The sequence below is a fragment of the Melanotaenia boesemani genome, chromosome 12 (assembly GCF_017639745.1).
Source record: "Melanotaenia boesemani isolate fMelBoe1 chromosome 12, fMelBoe1.pri, whole genome shotgun sequence".
NCBI classification, from domain to species: Eukaryota; Metazoa; Chordata; class Actinopteri; order Atheriniformes; family Melanotaeniidae; genus Melanotaenia; species Melanotaenia boesemani.
In genome coordinates, this window is record NC_055693.1 from 34590321 (window position 1) to 34606963 (window position 16643).

General features: G+C 44.2%; 1 protein-coding gene and 1 long non-coding RNA gene across 5 annotated transcripts; one reads left to right on the forward strand and one right to left on the reverse strand.

Annotated features, from left to right (window-relative positions):
* Window positions 1–1592: 1592 nt before the first annotated feature.
* On the forward strand, window positions 1593–16086 carry gtpbp8 (GTP binding protein 8 (putative)). 4 transcript variants are annotated; one of them, XM_042000793.1, is made up of 8 exons: window positions 1593–1726; window positions 2014–2229; window positions 2323–2476; window positions 8501–8599; window positions 10769–10899; window positions 13751–13850; window positions 14855–14973; window positions 15283–16086. In XM_042000793.1, the coding sequence occupies exons 2-8, from the start codon at window positions 2063–2065 to the stop codon at window positions 15419–15421; spliced, it is 909 nt and encodes a 302-aa protein (XP_041856727.1). In that variant the 5' UTR covers window positions 1593–1726; window positions 2014–2062; the 3' UTR covers window positions 15422–16086. The 4 variants fall into 4 exon arrangements, with proteins under 4 accessions (XP_041856727.1, XP_041856729.1, XP_041856728.1 ...); XM_042000795.1 differs by having other exon boundaries at window positions 15338–16086; XM_042000794.1 differs by having other exon boundaries at window positions 2045–2229.
* On the reverse strand, window positions 1685–12280 carry LOC121649749. The gene is made up of 3 exons (XR_006012163.1): window positions 12114–12280; window positions 2940–2946; window positions 1685–1697 (listed from the first exon to the last, which is right to left on the reverse strand). It is a non-coding gene; the product is annotated as an uncharacterized LOC121649749 (long non-coding RNA).
* Window positions 16087–16643: the final 557 nt, after the last annotated feature.

Genomic DNA, 16643 nt, shown 5'->3' on the forward strand with positions numbered 1-16643 from the left:
CTAAAAGCCTTGTAAACAGTTGACATCTAACAAAATGTCCACCTGCTGTTGACTCTTTGTGCCGTTATTTCCATGTGAAATAATAAAATGGTAAAGTAATGCAGCTCAAAGCCTTCAGTTCACTCAATAACCTGAGCAGGTCTAACCACTATTTCTGTTCTTCTTTCATCTGAATGTTACACTCATTTAATGGGGTGTAAGAAGCACAGTGAAAGACTGGCAGCCCCAGAGAATCTTTCAATTATATAATTTATCTTGTAGTTTAATAAGGCTGTTGATGCATATGAATCCTACAGTATACTCCTCTTAGACAGGGATGAATTAAAAAGGTGCACGTAAAAGACCCCAGCATGAGGAGACAGGGAAAATATGAGAGCTGTAATTGGGTATCTGTGAATTAATTTGTTCAGTGAACATACTATGAATCACATGAGGTCATAAAACCCAGATGGAGAAGCAGGAGGATTGGCACAAGGTGGTGAGGCAGATATTCAACATACCAGGCTGAGCTCAGAGCGATGCTTTCAGCAGTCTGCACCGCCACCGTGTGGCGAGAGAGGAATGTGGGCGTGCGTCACAGAAAATACAGTCCTCACATTTCAAATAAAAAAAGCTTTTTAAAACCCATTAGTCAGTGCCAGTTTGATTATTAGAACGTTTTCAAGCAATGAATATGAAGAAAACTCAGAAGGAGGAGAGCCACTTCATGAATCTGACCACCGATTCAGCATGACTATTGATGGATATCCATTTCCTTCTGGGAGACTCAGTGTAAAAGAATGCAGAGGGGGGAAGAGGTCTGGGCTGCTCTTATCACTGCCACCTCTTATAACCAAATTTATGAAGACATTTCTTTGGCTTGCTCTGCTTGGACGTCAGTATTATAATCCTCAATAATCCCCACCAAGAGGGTGATGGAGGATGTATGTGACAGCAGGAGCCATACCTTTCCCTGTAGATGGGAGAGTTTCAGCAAAACAGGAATGTTTCTGTGTGTTTCTCCAGCCATACATCACTGTGAAGAATGTAGCTGAGTCTAAAAGAGGATCCATGCTCATAGATTAAGTTTCAAAGACCCATGCAATATTAGAACAGGGATAGAGGTGGTACACTGGTCCAGTTTTATTCTCTGTTATTCTCTAACACAGAGTTTCAATAATAATAATAGTAAACTTGATTAATACCAGGGCATTGCTTATTCATACTTTTTGTTGTTTCATGGTTAAATATGTGGTTGAATTATTTAATAAAATTTAACTTCTGGAATCTCAGTTGCAAACTGTGATACGGAAAATCATGCTGCTTCTAGTTCTACTATTAATTTTATTCATTCCTTGAAAGCTGTGAACATATGCACATCACAAGATGCAAAAATCATTTCACAGTTTAAACTCGTTCCATTTACTTAATAAAACAAACACTAAATGAATAAGAACCTCACCGGCAGATTATTTTATTTTATTTTATTTTATTTTATTTTATTTTATTTTATTTTATTTTATTTTATTTTATTTTATTTTATTTTACATCCTCTGGATTTTAAGTATGAAAAAAGCGGAACCCTTACAAACATCATATTGTTTCACTCGGTCGTCTCTTGCTGGTGCACCCAGCATGGAACCCTCTAGGAAAAGTAAAATAGTCATAGAAGAGTGTTGTAGTGACAGTTTCTGGAGAAGCGCAGTCTGGTTCTGGTTCTGTTGGAACATGAAGACGAAGAGTTGAGGTGAGTCACTGAACAATTTATATATGAAAATAACTGCCGCCAGTTTTTATGACGGCGTGCTAATGTTTTTAGCATGTTAGCTCCCAAGCTTCACTTGACCCGACCGTCACCAGCTGTAGACACGCACTTACTCATTTCACCAGGTGTTTACAATGAGGTGAAAACAGTAAATCTCCTGTTTAACAATTTTCCCTCTATGTGACATGGTTTTGTGGGGAAAAAACTATTTAACCAGATATTTAACGAAGATACTTTATGCAAGTCATTAACAGGCTGTTATTTTTCAGGTAATCACACTTTGAGTTTTTCCTTGAGCAGCTGGCAGTGACTCAGAAGATGATGTTTTGTAAGCTTCATCTGTGGCTTCAGTCTGGATGTCGGCTTCATGCTGCCAAGCGGAGCATCCACAAGCTGGCCTCGCTTCAGAAGGCCACCACACTTTCTCCCAAAGAGATGCAGAGCTTGCTTTATCCATTCAGTGAGCTGGATGCGTACCTGGACAGGTGCGACGCTTTGTGTGATGTCATGTATTGTATAAAGATGTCAGAGTAAAGGCCTGAGCTAGATCTTCTAATCAAATGGAGCTTCATTTACAGGTCTGTGGACAGGACACCGTTTCAGCTCTTCCATCCAAGTCTGGAGGTCATGATTGAGGCAGAGAAGCTCTTCTACTCTTCACCGTCTCATAAGATTGATTACTACATGTCAGCAGAGAGGATGGACCATGCACCTGCACTGATGCCGCCTGAGGTTAGTGCACATCTTCAGTCACACTGTTATCTGGTGTTCTATGTTTAATTAGACAGCCCTGTAACCTGAAAGAAAACACAGCTATCAGGTCCGCATTTGCAGCTGAATGAGTTTAGTTGCTCATCCTGCTATATGAAGTTTTAGGGTAGGGAAAGCAGAAGATGAAATTAGTTGCTGCAAAGCTATGTAAGGAGCGAAAGCACCATCTTAAACTCTACCTCTGCTCAGTATCCTGTCATAAAATCTAAATATCTAAATCAGGCCTTTTTTTTTCTCCTTATGTTGATAGAACACCTGAAGATTTCACTCTGTACTGTCAGAGTACATGTTTACTTAAAGTACAACTTTACAAATATGAGCAGAAAAGGAGTCAGCATTTAGAAAAAATAGTTGGTTGTAGCTGTAACACTAAAAGACTAAATGTGGAAGCTTGTACTTCAAGGTGTAGTGCAGCCTTCAGCACTAGTTTACTCTCACAAGAAATTACTTAATTCCTTCTGTCATTAACCATTAAAACTCCAGCAGCTCTCCCTGAGGTCTGTCTCTGCTCTCATCAGCATTTTCCCAGCAGTGGTAGTGTGTAGCTCTGTGGGTTAAACTGTGATGGATAGTTACCCTTTAGGTCTACGGAGGTTTTCCAGGCATTTCTATCCCCTCCAGGAGGTTTACAATCCAGCCACTAAATGTAGTTTTATTCAGAGACTCTATCTGGTAAATCCACAATGATCCATGATAACAGCATTATTTATCACATTTCACCATAAAAACATCACCATCACTACTATGTTGCTAAGAGACCTCTATTTAGACCTGGACATGATGATGAAGCCACATCCTGTCAGACTTTCCACCAATCAGAGAGCTTAGATTGACGGTAACGTCCAATCAGGAGCAGCCAAAGATCAACCAGTGAGCAGAAAGTTCTATGTGTGTGTGAAAAGAAGAAAAATAATGCTCCTCTATGGCTGGAATAAAGCCAAGAAGACGTTTCTGATGCACGGTGGCGCCACAAAGCAGCTGAGCTGGAGTTGGTTTAGTGAGGATAGCAGGTAAATAGTAGCAGGAATAACTGGAAATGAGGAAAAAGTGGAAACATGGAAATAGTTTCTGTTGTGTGTTTGTTTCAGTAACAATATTTTTTCTCCTGAAAGCCAAAACTTGAGAGAACGATGAGATGAGAAAAGGTTTGGTCACTGTTGATCTGTGTGTTATTTCTACAAAGTTCTGTTATGAAATGAACAAAAAAGACAGCCAGACCATAAATAGCAAAAATGAAGGAGTTTAAAGGGTTAAATTAGTCAAATATTCCAAAAATGAGGTGATGACATCCATCAGCGTGAATCTACAAAAATGAGAGACAGCATCAACAAACACAGATGTGGCAGACAACAAGGAAACGGAGACAGGGGCGATATTCACATTATTTTCAGTTCAGTCCCGTTTCAGTCCAAACTTGTGGCAAAAGATCCTGCTCGCCGCTCAGTGGAAGGAGTCCTTCAGCAGCCAACCCGCATAAACAAGCTGCCGACCCACCTTAACAAGCAGTCGACACGCCTAAACAAGCCGCCGACCCACCTAAACAAGCCGCCAACACGCCTAAACAAGCAGCCAACACGCCTAAACAAGCCGCCGACCCACCTAAACAAGCCGCCGACCCACCTAAACAAGCCGCCAACACGCCTAAACAAGCCGCCAACATGCCTAAACAAGCAGCCGACCCACCTAAACAAGCAGCCAACACGCCTAAACAAGCAGCCAACACGCCTAAACAAGCCGCTGACCCACCTAAACAAGCCACCCACCCACCTAAACAAGCCGCCAACATGCCTAAACAAGCCGCCAACATGCCTAAACAAGCAGCCGACCCACCTAAACAAGCCGCCAACACGCCTAAACAAGCCGCCAACATGCCTAAACAAGCAGCCAACCCACCTAAACAAGCAGCCAACACGCCTAAACAAGCCGCCAACATGCCTAAACAAGCCGCTGACCCACCTAAACAAGCAGCCAACACGCCTAAACAAGCCGCCGACCCACCTAAACAAGCAGGCAACACGCCTAAACAAGCCGCCGACCCACCTAAACAAGCAGCCAACACGCCTAAACAAGCCGCCAACATGCCTAAACAAGCAGCCAACCCACCTAAACAAGCAGCCAACACGCCTAAACAAGCCGCTGACCCACCTAAACAAGCCGCCGACCCACCTAAACAAGCCGCCAACACGCCTAAACAAGCAGCCAACACGCCTAAACAAGCCGCCAACACGCCTAAACAAGCAGCCAACACGCCTAAACAAGCCGCTGACCCACCTAAACAAGCCGCCGACCCACCTAAACAAGCCGCCAACACGCCTAAACAAGCCGCCAACATGCCTAAACAAGCAGCCGACCCACCTAAACAAGCAGCCGACCCACCTAAACAAGCAGCCAACACACCTAAACAAGCAGCCAACACGCCTAAACAAGCCGCTGACCCACCTAAACAAGCCACCGACCCACCTAAACAAGCCGCCAACATGCCTAAACAAGCCGCCAACATGCCTAAACAAGCAGCCGACCCACCTAAACAAGCCGCCAACACGCCTAAACAAGCCGCCAACATGCCTAAACAAGCAGCCGACCCACCTAAACAAGCAGCCAACACGCCTAAACAAGCCGCCAACATGCCTAAACAAGCCGCTGACCCACCTAAACAAGCAGCCAACACGCCTAAACAAGCCGCCAACACGCCTAAACAAGCCGCCGACCCACCTAAACAAGCAGCCAACACGCCTAAACAAGCCGCCAACATGCCTAAACAAGCAGCCAACCCACCTAAACAAGCAGCCAACACGCCTAAACAAGCCGCCGACCCACCTAAACAAGCAGCCAACACGCCTAAACAAGCCGCCGACCCACCTAAACAAGCAGCCAACACGCCTAAACAAGCAGCCAACACGCCTAAACAAGCCGCCGACCCACCTAAACAAGCAGCCAACACGCCTAAACAAGCCGCCAACATGCCTAAACAAGCTAAGCTTTTTTTCAACATTTCCTGGTGCGCAGCAGCCAGTAAGACAGAAATGAACAAGCTTGCAGGGTTCATTGTAGGAGACATGCCCCCTGTTGACTATTGAATCGCCCAGGTTTAGAAAAATATTAGATAAAATGATGAGACAAGTGTGGCCATTTCTTCCCACAGACGGATGTGGTTCTTTTGGTTTTAAAGCCATTTTGTTTACAATATACAGTAAACACTATGCAGACAGGCAGTGATGATTCGGCTATGATGTTTGTCCATGTCACTTAACACTTGACAGTAATAAATAAAACCACATAAATGCATCACATGAGCAGCATCATACGTAAGGATACAAGTTTCATACAACTCCAACTCCAGAAAAGTTGGGGCGTTCTTTAAATGTTAACAAAATTTGAAAAATAAAAGACCTTCAAGTCACATGAGCCAATATTTTATTCACATTGGAACATTTATAGCAAAGCAAATGTCTAAACTGAGAAATTTGACTATTTCATGCACAAATTGAGCTCATGTCAAATGTGATGCTTCCGCCGGGTCTCAGAGAAGTTAGGAGGGGGATGGGGACGTATTTTTACGTTGTAGCATGTCCTCTTTTCAGAACAGTTTGAAGGACTCTTCTCCTGTGAAGCCATGCTGCTGTGATGGATGCAGGATGTGTTTCAGCATCGTCTTGCTGAAATCTGCAAGGCCTTCCCTGAAAGAGACGTTGTCTGGATGGAGCAGATGTTGCTCTAAAACCTCCATGTACTTTTCAGCATTGATGGAGCTTCACAGATGTGGAAGCTGCCCACGCCATAGGCACTAATGCAGCCCCATCCCATCAGAGATGCAGGGAATGATGCTAGGAACGGTGCAGAGAAAGGTGCTGGGAACGATGCAGGCAACGATAAAAGGAACAATCTTGGAAATGATGCAGGAAGAGGTGCTGGGAATAATCCTGGGAATGGTGCTGGGAATTATGCAGGAAGAGGTGCTGGGAATAATCCTGGGAATGGTGCTGGGAATGATGCAGGAAGAGGTGCTGGGAATAATCCTGGGAATGGTGCTGGGAATGATGCAGGAAGAGGTGCTGGGAGAGGTGCAGTCCAGAAAGTCCAACCCAGTTTTTCAGCGGGTCTAGTAAGATGTTATGGTCAGAGACTTTGCCCGATCTAATTTAAACATGTTCCCCTACCTGACAAACAAAACTACAGTAGAAAGCATTCTGGACATAAACCCACTTGGGAGAGGTGTAGTCACCCGAATATATTACGCAATTTCCAGATTGATTATCTATAATCATGGGGGGAGGATTTAAAATGGTATCTAAGCGAAAATCGCTGGGATCTGATCCTGGACAGGGTCCACTCTTCTTCTATCTGCAGGGTTACAATTCACAATTCCCCACCACTGATACTCCACTAAAGAGAGATTAGCCAGAATATATGCTGATGTGAACCTGATGTGTGCAGGGTGTAAAAATTTAACAGGGACACTTAGTCACACTTTTTGGACTTGGCCCAGACTCTGAATACTGGGGAGAAATATTTACAATTCTTTCAGGGGCATTCAAAATTTCTTCACCTCAGTCTCCACGGATAGTATTATTCAGAGTGGCCCCTGAGGAGGCTGATCTTCCAAAATATAAATTAAATGCATTAGTTTTTGCATGTTGGAGTGCAAGAAGGTTAATTGTCCTTAGGTGGAAAGGTGAGAGAACCACCACCCACAGTCACTGGATTGATGAGCTAATGCAGTTTTTGTGTCTGGAGTAAATCAGATCCACTCTGAGAGGTTCAGTAGGCAGATTCTACGAGCCTGCAGCCATTCATGTCAGCTGTGGAAAACTCCAAATTAGATTTAACAGATTGAGGAGAACTGCAGAGAGTAGGAAGTCATACTAGGATATGGTGATACAGCTTTCATTCATTCATTCATTGTTTCTCTGTCGGGGTGGGGGAGGGGAGTTCAGCGTGTTTGATTTACTATGTTCGACATGTTGGTCGAACAATTGTAACAAAAATCAAGAGTCTTTAAAAAAAACCTGTTATTTATTGTCAGGCAGTTGTGTGGCGGTTGAAAGACAGCTTTTTTTTCTTTTTCAGCATTTTTTTGGGTAAATGAGTTAATAAAGGAAGCTTCCTTACTTCAGAACGTGCCCATCACCTGCTCTCTCTCCGTTAGGAACCCCCCGAAGAGAAGAGGATGCTTCCTTGTTTTCTTCTGCTCTTGGCACCAGGACGGTACGGTGACTCACATCCCAGGCGGTGGGACAATCTGTCCCTGAAGCGTCTTTGACCCGACATAAAGTACATTCTACTCGCAGGCCCTCATTCTTTTTATAGTCCCGTTCATACCTGGAGTTGAATCGGTGATTTTTTTCTTCTAGATGAAGCGCTTTTGAATGTCCTGGTTAATTTTAGATTTTCAGATTTTCAGTGAGATCCATACAAACAGCTCTCCTCCTTCAGGAGATGTTATATCAATGTTAGTAAAGTGGTAATAAGAGGAATTCCTGGGCTTTCATCTTAAACTGGGTTCATCACCTCACTAGGTTGAAGCTGGTGTGAGTCAGGATGATGTTGCTCACCATGTCCCCTCGTGCTGTAAATTATAGACCCAACCTGTAGAAAGCGTGGCATGTTACCTCTTTACCCTCTTGCGGCCTCATGCATACGTGAGCAGACGTTGACTGTTGATAATAAATGAGCAGATTTATAACCTTCCAGAGATCCGTGTTCAGCAGAGGGCTCAGAATGGAACATTGTGTTGACAGGACCGCGGGCTCTCTCTGGCATGCCGACGTAGTTACCACTCTGCCTCTGTCAGGCGATGATTTATTCACAGCTCGCTGGCAGCTCCAGCCTCCATCCATCTGCCTCGTCCTGCAGAGATGGATGAGCTCGGCGGCTGAAGCAAGAAGGAGTTTATTCAGATGTTGGATGAATAAAACCTGAAAATACTAAAAACACAAGCGGCCGAACACCAGCGCTCACTGTGATTTCCCGTCTTTGTTTGTCCAGGTGTGTTTCATCGGCAGAAGCAACGTGGGCAAGTCATCGCTCATCAAAGCTCTGTTTTCTCTGACTCCTGAGGTGGAAGTCCGAGTCTCCAAAACTCCAGTGAGTAGTCCCATCAGTGCCCGTACGTCTGCTTTGGACATGGCTTCCCTCTGCATGTGTGTAATTTTGTGTGTGTGAGACTGAATTAGTGTGTGTGTGTGCAACCGTGCAGATGAGAGATTCAGTGTCACCTGAATAGTAGACGATAAACAACATATCAGATGTTGAAACTGAGACTTTTTTACTCTTTCATGGAAAATCAGAGCTGATAGTGAATCTGATGCAGCAACACGTCTGGAAAAGGTTGGAACAGGAGCAACAAAAGGCTGGAAAAGTACCTGGTACAAACCAGAAACACCTGGAGGAGCATTGGACAACTAATCAGGTTACCTGGCAACAGGTCAGTAACATGACTGGGTATAAGAGGAGCATTTCAGAGAGGCAGAGTCTCTCAGACGGAAAGACGGACAAAGGTTCACCAATCTGAGACAAACTGGCTTTGAAGCTCCACCATCTACAGTGTAGAATATCATCAGAAGATTCAGAGAATCAGGAGGAATCTCTGTATGCATGGGACAAGGCTGGATGCTGGTGATGTTCTGCATTAAAAGCAGACATGATTCTCTACTGGAAACCACTGCATGGACTCAGGAAGACTTCCAGAAACCACTGTCTGTGGACACAGTTCACCATGAAACCCACAAATGCAGGTTAAAGCTCCATCATGCAGAGAAGAAGCCAGATGTGAACAGGATCCAGAACCAGCTTCTTCCGTCTTCTCTGGACCAAAGCTCATTTAAAATGGTCTGAGGCAAAGTGGAAACCTGGATGAAGATGTGAACTAGTTTGTGGAAAGCATGGACGGCGTGTCCTGCAGACTAAAGAGGAGAGGGAGCATCCAGCTTGTTATCAGTGGACAGGTGAAAAGCTGCATCTCTGATGGGATGGGGCTGCATTAGTGCCTATGGCGTGGGCAGCTTCCACATCTGTGAAGCTCCATCAGTGCTGAAAAGTACATGGAGGTTTTAGAGCAACATCTGCTCCCATCCAGACAACGTCTCTTTCAAGGAAGGCCTTGCAGATTTCAGCAAGACGATGCTGAACCACATCCTGCATCCATCACAGCAGCATGGCTTCACAGGAGAAGAGTCCGGCTGCTGAACTGGCCTGCCTGCAGTCCAGACCTTTCACCAGTACACAACATCTGGAGCTTCATGGAAGCAGAAATCCAGCAACCAAGGTCAACTAGATTAGAAAACATGTTACCGTGGTTACATACTTAGAAATAGTGATGTAAAGTTTGTTTTTTTAGGGTTGAGTTCATGTTAAAAACATACTAACTTCTCCATAAGTTAGACTGTGACATCATTCTGGAAAAGATGATTTATAATGACTGATTAGATGCATGCTTCTCTGATGTTTCTGGATGTCTCAGAACTTCTGAACCCAGTAAGAATGGAGGTAACTGAGCCTTCATGATACCTGAATACAACTTACAGAACACTCAGACTGTCCTAAACTTAATCTACAAGCCTACATCTTCCCTCCCTCCTCTGGCCATAGTGGAATGTGTGTTTGCAGGCTGTTCGATGTTCCACATCTTTAACCAGCTAAGCTGAGAGATGAGTCGCAGTGGATTTAGCTGCAGGAGGTTTTAAATATTCTTTAGTGAAGTCATTAGTGGTGAATTATTACAGTAAGAATTGATCATGACTGAAGCTGAGTTGGATCCACAGCAGCTGTTTAACACATCAGTTTCAGTCTGGGTCCACATCTCTAGGATGCATTCTGCTGCACAGCTGGGAACAGAAGACGGGTTACAGATCGCTGAAGGGTTTTAATATTTAACCGTAGACCCGATGGTTCCCACAGATTTTCTGTTATTGGCTCGTCTGCCTGGAGAATAAAAGTGTATTAAATGTCATCATCTGTGGCGGTAAAGTGTTTGAGAGGAGGCAGCTGTTCATGTTTTATATAGAAATATGATCATAATGAAGATGTTTCAGAGGGCGGGCAGCGATGTTAGAACTGCTGCAGAGATGAGATAAAAACGTGTTTCATGTCACGTGAAGCTGCAGGTTGCTGATGTGTTGGATGTTTGTCGTCTTCATGTTGAATTTGACCAAAGTTCACACACACACCTCCTGTGTTTCAGTGGTCCACACACCAACTAAACAGACCATCTGACCAACATATTAAAACTGTTTAAAACTTCATTTTTCTCCTCAGGGTCACACAAAGAAGATGAACTTCTTCAGAGTGGGCCGAGCTTTCACGATCGTGGACATGCCGGGTTACGGACACAGAGCTCCCAGAGACTTTGTTGACATGGTGGAGCCGTATCTTTACACCAGGAAAAAGTAGGTCCTTCCTTTCAGTTTGTGTTGTTGGTTCACAGTGTTTTATGATTCAGTCTGGAAAACAGAGCAGCTGGTTTCAAGTAAAACCCTAACCCTCCACTTTATCAGGACCTCCTTCTAGTACCGGGTCGGACCTTTTTAATCCTGGTGTGATAGATGAAGCAGGTGGTGGAAACCTTCCTCAGAGGTTTTCTCCATATTAACATGACAGCATCACACAGTTGCTGCAGGTTTGTCGGCTGCATCCATGGTGAGAATCTCCCGTTCCACCACATCCCAAAGCTGCTCTACTGGACTGAGATCTGGTGGCTGTGGAGGCCGTTGGAGTCCAGTGAACTCATCGTCATGTTCTAGAAAGCAGGTGGAGATGATCTGAGCTTTGTGACATGGTGCATTATCCTGCTGGAAGTAGCATCAGAAGATGCTCCACTGTGGTCATAAAGGGATGGACATGGTCAGCAACAATACTCAGGTAGGCTGTGCTGGTTAAACCAGGCCACGTTGGTACTAAGGGGGCCAAAGTGGACCAAGAAAATCTCCCCCCACCATGACACCAGCAGCCTGAAGCGTTGATCCAAGGCAGGATGGATCCATGAGAGCTCCTGAGAGCTGCATTTATCTGAAATGATTAACAGGAACATTAACAATTCTCTCTGTTTGCTATAATTTAAAAACTTACTAATCCTCCTATACAGATAAGCCCTGAGCTCCTTTCCACTGAGAAATAAAACCAATTTGCCAACTTTTTTAGCCAAAAAATTAAAACAATTAGGCAAAATATTAATTCCACACAGTCACACAAGAAAAGTAGTCTGTGTTAAAACCCGGAAATATTTCTGCTAATTCAAAATTTATTAGGGTCAATTTAAAAAATCCTACAAGAAACAGTTTGGCATTTGAAATCAACAACATGCACTCTGGACATGATACCATCCGACTTTTTAAAACCAGTTTTTACCTCAGTAGAAAGTGGTCTCCTACTGATAGTTAACAGCTCACTGGCATCAGGCACTTTTCCCAAGTCACTAAAGATAGCTGCTATTAAGCCTCCTAAAGAAAAGGACTCTAGACGCCTCTATAATGAACAACTATAGACCGTCTCTAACCTCTTTTATTTCCAAGATTATTGAAAAAGTTGTATTTCACCAGCTTCATGACTTTTTAAATGAAAGTGGAAACTTGATAAATTTCAGTCCGGCTTCCGACCTCATCACAGCCCTGAAACAGCTCTGGTCTAGTATCAGACCTGGTTCTGTTCTAGTATCAGTTCTGATCTAGTATCGGTCCTTGTTCTGGTCTAGTATCAGTCCTGGTTCTGGTCTAGTATCGGTTCTGGTCTAGTATCGGTCCTGGTTCTGGTCTAGTATCGGTCCTGGTTCTGGTCTAGTATTGGTTCTGGTCTAGTATCACTTCTGGTCTAGTATCGGTCCTTGTTCTGGTCTAGTATCAGTCCTGGTTCTGGTCTAGTATCGGTCCTGGTTCTGGTCTAGTATCGGTTCTGGTCTAGTATCAGACCTGGTTCTGGTCTAGTATCACTTCTGGTCTAGTATCGGTCCTTGTTCTGGTCTAGTATCAGTCCTGGTTCTGGTCTAGTATCGGTCCTGGTTCTGGTCTAGTATCGGTTCTGGTCTAGTATCAGACCTGGTTCTGGTCTAGTATCGGTTCTGGTCTAGTATCGGTCCTTGTTCTGGTCTAGTATTGGTTCTGGTCTAGTATCGGTCCTTGTTCTGGTCTAGTATCGGTTCTGGTCTAGTATCGGTCCTGGTTCTGGTCTACTATCAGTCCTGGTTCTGGTCAAGTATCAGACCTGGTTCTGGTCTAGTATCGGTTCTGGTCTAGTATCAGACCTGGTTCTGGTCTAGTATCGGTTGTGGTCTAGTATCGGTCCTTGTTCTGGTCTAGTATCGGTTCTGGTCTAGTATCGGTCCTTGTTCTGGTCTAGTATTGGTTCTGGTCTAGTATCGGTCCTGGTTCTGGTCTAGTATCAGTCCTGGTTCTGGTCTAGTATCGGTCCTGGTTCTGGTCTAGTATCGGTCCTTGTTCTGGTCTAGTATCGGTTCTGGTCTAGTATCAGACCTCGTTCTGATCTAGTATCGGTCATAGTCCTGGTCTAGTATCGGTTCTGGTCTAGTATCAGACCTGGTTCTGATCTAGTATCGGTCCTGGTTCTGGTCAAGTATCGGTTCTGGTCTAGTATCGGTCCTTGTTCTGGTCTAGTATCGGTTCTGGTCTAATATAGGTCCTGGTTCTGGGCAGTATCAGTCCTGGTTCTGGTCAAGTATCAGACCTGGTTCTGGTCTAGTATCGGTTCCTGGTCTAGTATCGGTTCTGGTTCTGCTGGATCTCAGTGCTTGTTTGATACTGTAGATCACAGAATCCTGGAAAACTGGGTTGGACTTTCTGGAGCGGTTCTGGTCTTTAACTGGTCCAGCTCCTGTTTGGAAGGCTTTTGTTTTATGTAAAGTACTTTGAATTGTACTTGTAGCTGAACGGGAACATTTAGCTGGACCAGGAAAGGGCCTTTGGGGGATACCTGGCGTCCGGGGGGATGAAGAGGAGGACAGTCCTATGATCTAAATAGATCATAAAGAGGTGAGCTACTCCAGAGTGGTTCCTTCTATCTCGACAGGGTGGTCCAGCCTAGAGAGGACGATGCTGGGGTCAACAGTCTGAAACTTAGATCATTAAAAACCTGCAAAGATGCTGATTCAGCTCTGTGAAGTTTTTAAAGCCAGTCTGGGAATTTAAGGCAGACCGGGTTTGTTAAACCTGTGGATGAGCAGCATCTTCAGCATCATCTCATCCAGACGGCTGCTCGGACTCTGAAAACAGCTGATCTGTTGTGTTTCAGTCTGGTGAGGACGTTCCTGCTGGTCGATGGCAGCGTTGGTCTTCAGAAAGCCGACCTGATCGCCCTGGAGATGTGCGAGGAGATCAGATGTCCGTATGTGGTAGGAAACCTTCATCTCTAAACATCATTTCCATTTAGAACTACATCAGAGAAGCCAACCATCACCCACTGATCAAATGAAGATAAATTTCCAGCTGATTGCGTAGAAAAGACAGTTTTTACCTTCACCGGTCGACATGAATGTGCTGTAGACTGAAACCATATCACATGTAAGAATGTTATCAGTCTACAGACCGGAGAAGTCCTGACATTTATGCTTTTCACTCTACAGCAATTAAAGATTCTCCTCAGAGATCCATTAAAACAGGTCAAGCAGAACGAATCCTGTCTCCATGCTGACGGAGACGGGGTTCTCCTGAATCCTCATCCTCACGTCCACTCCGGATTAAAGCTGAACGCTCACCTCCTGCCAGTGAAAACCTAGAAACGACATTATAATGAAGCGCTGCTCTCTCTGCAGTCAGGTTTCAATGCTGTTCGGTTATTGAACATATAACACACTGCCTCTAAGAAAAATTCAGAAGTAAAAGGAGAGTGATGAGTTTATCTGGTGGCAGCAAGTCCTTAAATCCCAGAATTACTCCTGCCAGCAGATGTCAGTACAAGCCTTAATAGCTTCTGTTTGCTCCTTTAACACAATCTACTCCAAGAAAAAACCCACCTAGTTTAGAAAAGCCCTGAGTTACCACGGTGACGGAAAACCTCAGTATGATTGCTCAGAGGATGTGAGTGGGAAGCAGAGACAAAAAGACATTTGGCCAGAAGTTTTCCTCCTTTTCTCCTCTAACCCCACGAGGATCAGAGCCACAGGACAGAAGTCTCCTACTGAAGGTTCAGTACGGTTTCATTTGTACCACCAGAAGGATAAAAAACTGATCTTACTGGATCCGTTTTTAGTGTCATCCCAACCACTGATCTCATGATTAACTGGTAATAATCTGCAGGCTGTTTTAGTTGCTGTTTGATGGTTAATGTGTGTGTTAAGTTTAATTAAAACTAAGTGTGAATATCTGTGTAAAAATGTCTTCTTTTTTTTTTGTTTAGATTGTGGTGACCAAGATCGACAGATGCAGGCCTGGAGTTCTGCTGATGAACCTGCTGAAGCTCCAGGATGTGGTGAGAACTGAGACCACCAGCTGCTTCCCCCAGCCGTTCCTCATCAGGTGACAGGAAACACCCGCACTGTCAACAGATTCATCGTGTCCGTGCAGTCTAGCTATCCAGGTCATACGGTGCATGTTTGTACTGATCTCACATGTCCCAGCGGTCTGTGGAGACCAGGATTATACACAGAGCCCAGGTCGTTGTGGAGATACATTTCAGACGAGAGGCAGAGAAAATGCAGGCTTTGTAATGAAGAAGTTAATGATGATACAGACCCATGTTAGAAATAAAAAAACTGCTCTATTGATTCTAAAATATATCGGAGCATCGTGGTTTCATCATTTAACGTCACTGTTTTGCTGCTGAAGGAGTCGAGCGACTGGCTGTCTGATAGAGATCCTCCTTTCTTTCTCTCTGCCTCAGCTCTGTCCATTACTGGGGGATTTACCTGCTCAGGTGCTTCATCGCTCATGTAACAGGAAGCATCCGATTGAAAGACACCTCTAAGAGCTGATGACGGTCTGGTCTGGATCAGTGAGGACAACCTGGACAAAGCATCCGTTAATTAAAACTAATAAGTTAAAAGAGTTTAACCGTAAAGACTTCTGTGTGTCTTTAAAAGAAAACTGTCTGAGAGGTGTTTGGTAAGCATCGGCACCACACAGGTAAGAGAGAAGGTCCGGGACTTCAGGAGGAAAGCCATCGTGTGGCGTCCATGTATGTGAGGACATGTCCTGAACTGAGACTCTGCTTCCTCAGTGTTTATGGGGAGGAAGCTGCTGCTGGTTTACAGATCAGAGCATCCTTTCTCACTGCATCTCTGTGTGGTGTTCAGGGCCCTGGAAAAAGTCAGAAACCTACCTGCCCCCTCAGGTAGACGCCACCACATCGCGACCCCTCCCATCCCAGCCATCCTGTCCTTCACCTGCTGCATCCCAGACAGTTTCCACCCGTCTGCTTTCATTAAAATAAAAGATGAGTTTACATCAGCTCAAACTGGAACTTTACCACTTTTTCATTGTTTGTTCAATTAGACTTTTTTAAATTTTCAACATTTAGATTCTGTTTTCTGCCCTTTGTGTGTAAATATGCATCAGTTTTGTTGCATTTCCATACGCAGCAACGACAAAGGCCCAAAGTCAGTGCAAATTTTATTAAAAGATAGTTTATTCACACACAGAGGACATTTATTTAGTTACCCGAGAGAAGCTGCTTAAAGCTTAAATATGGGTGCACACACACCCAGTCCAGTTGTAATGGTTTAAAAACAAGAAAACAGGGAGGAAGAACAGAAGACGACATTTCCCACTCAAAGGAGCAGAAACCTTGTGAGACTGAAGGAAAGACTGGACTCTGACCATTAGTTCAGTAAAACAGCGGAGCTTGGAAACCAGTCTGAGCCTGGAAGACGTTCGCATTCATTCTAATGAGAAAGGACTGAGGCTCATTCTGATGTCGCAGGTCATTTAGATCAGTTTAAACTCGTCATGCATCATGACTGCAGTCAGACCACCCATCAGAGTCTACTCAGTAACAAGAGTTCATGTAAACATAATTGGAGAAACTACAACTCCGTTCAAACACGACTATGTATAAGATCAGCTAAGATTCACAGGCGAGACAGATTAAACAAACAAACTTCTGCAAAATAAAAAAATGTTAAAACGAGAGAAAAGTTGAAAATGCATTATCAAGCAAACGAAGCAGTAAAATAAAGTTAAATGATGCA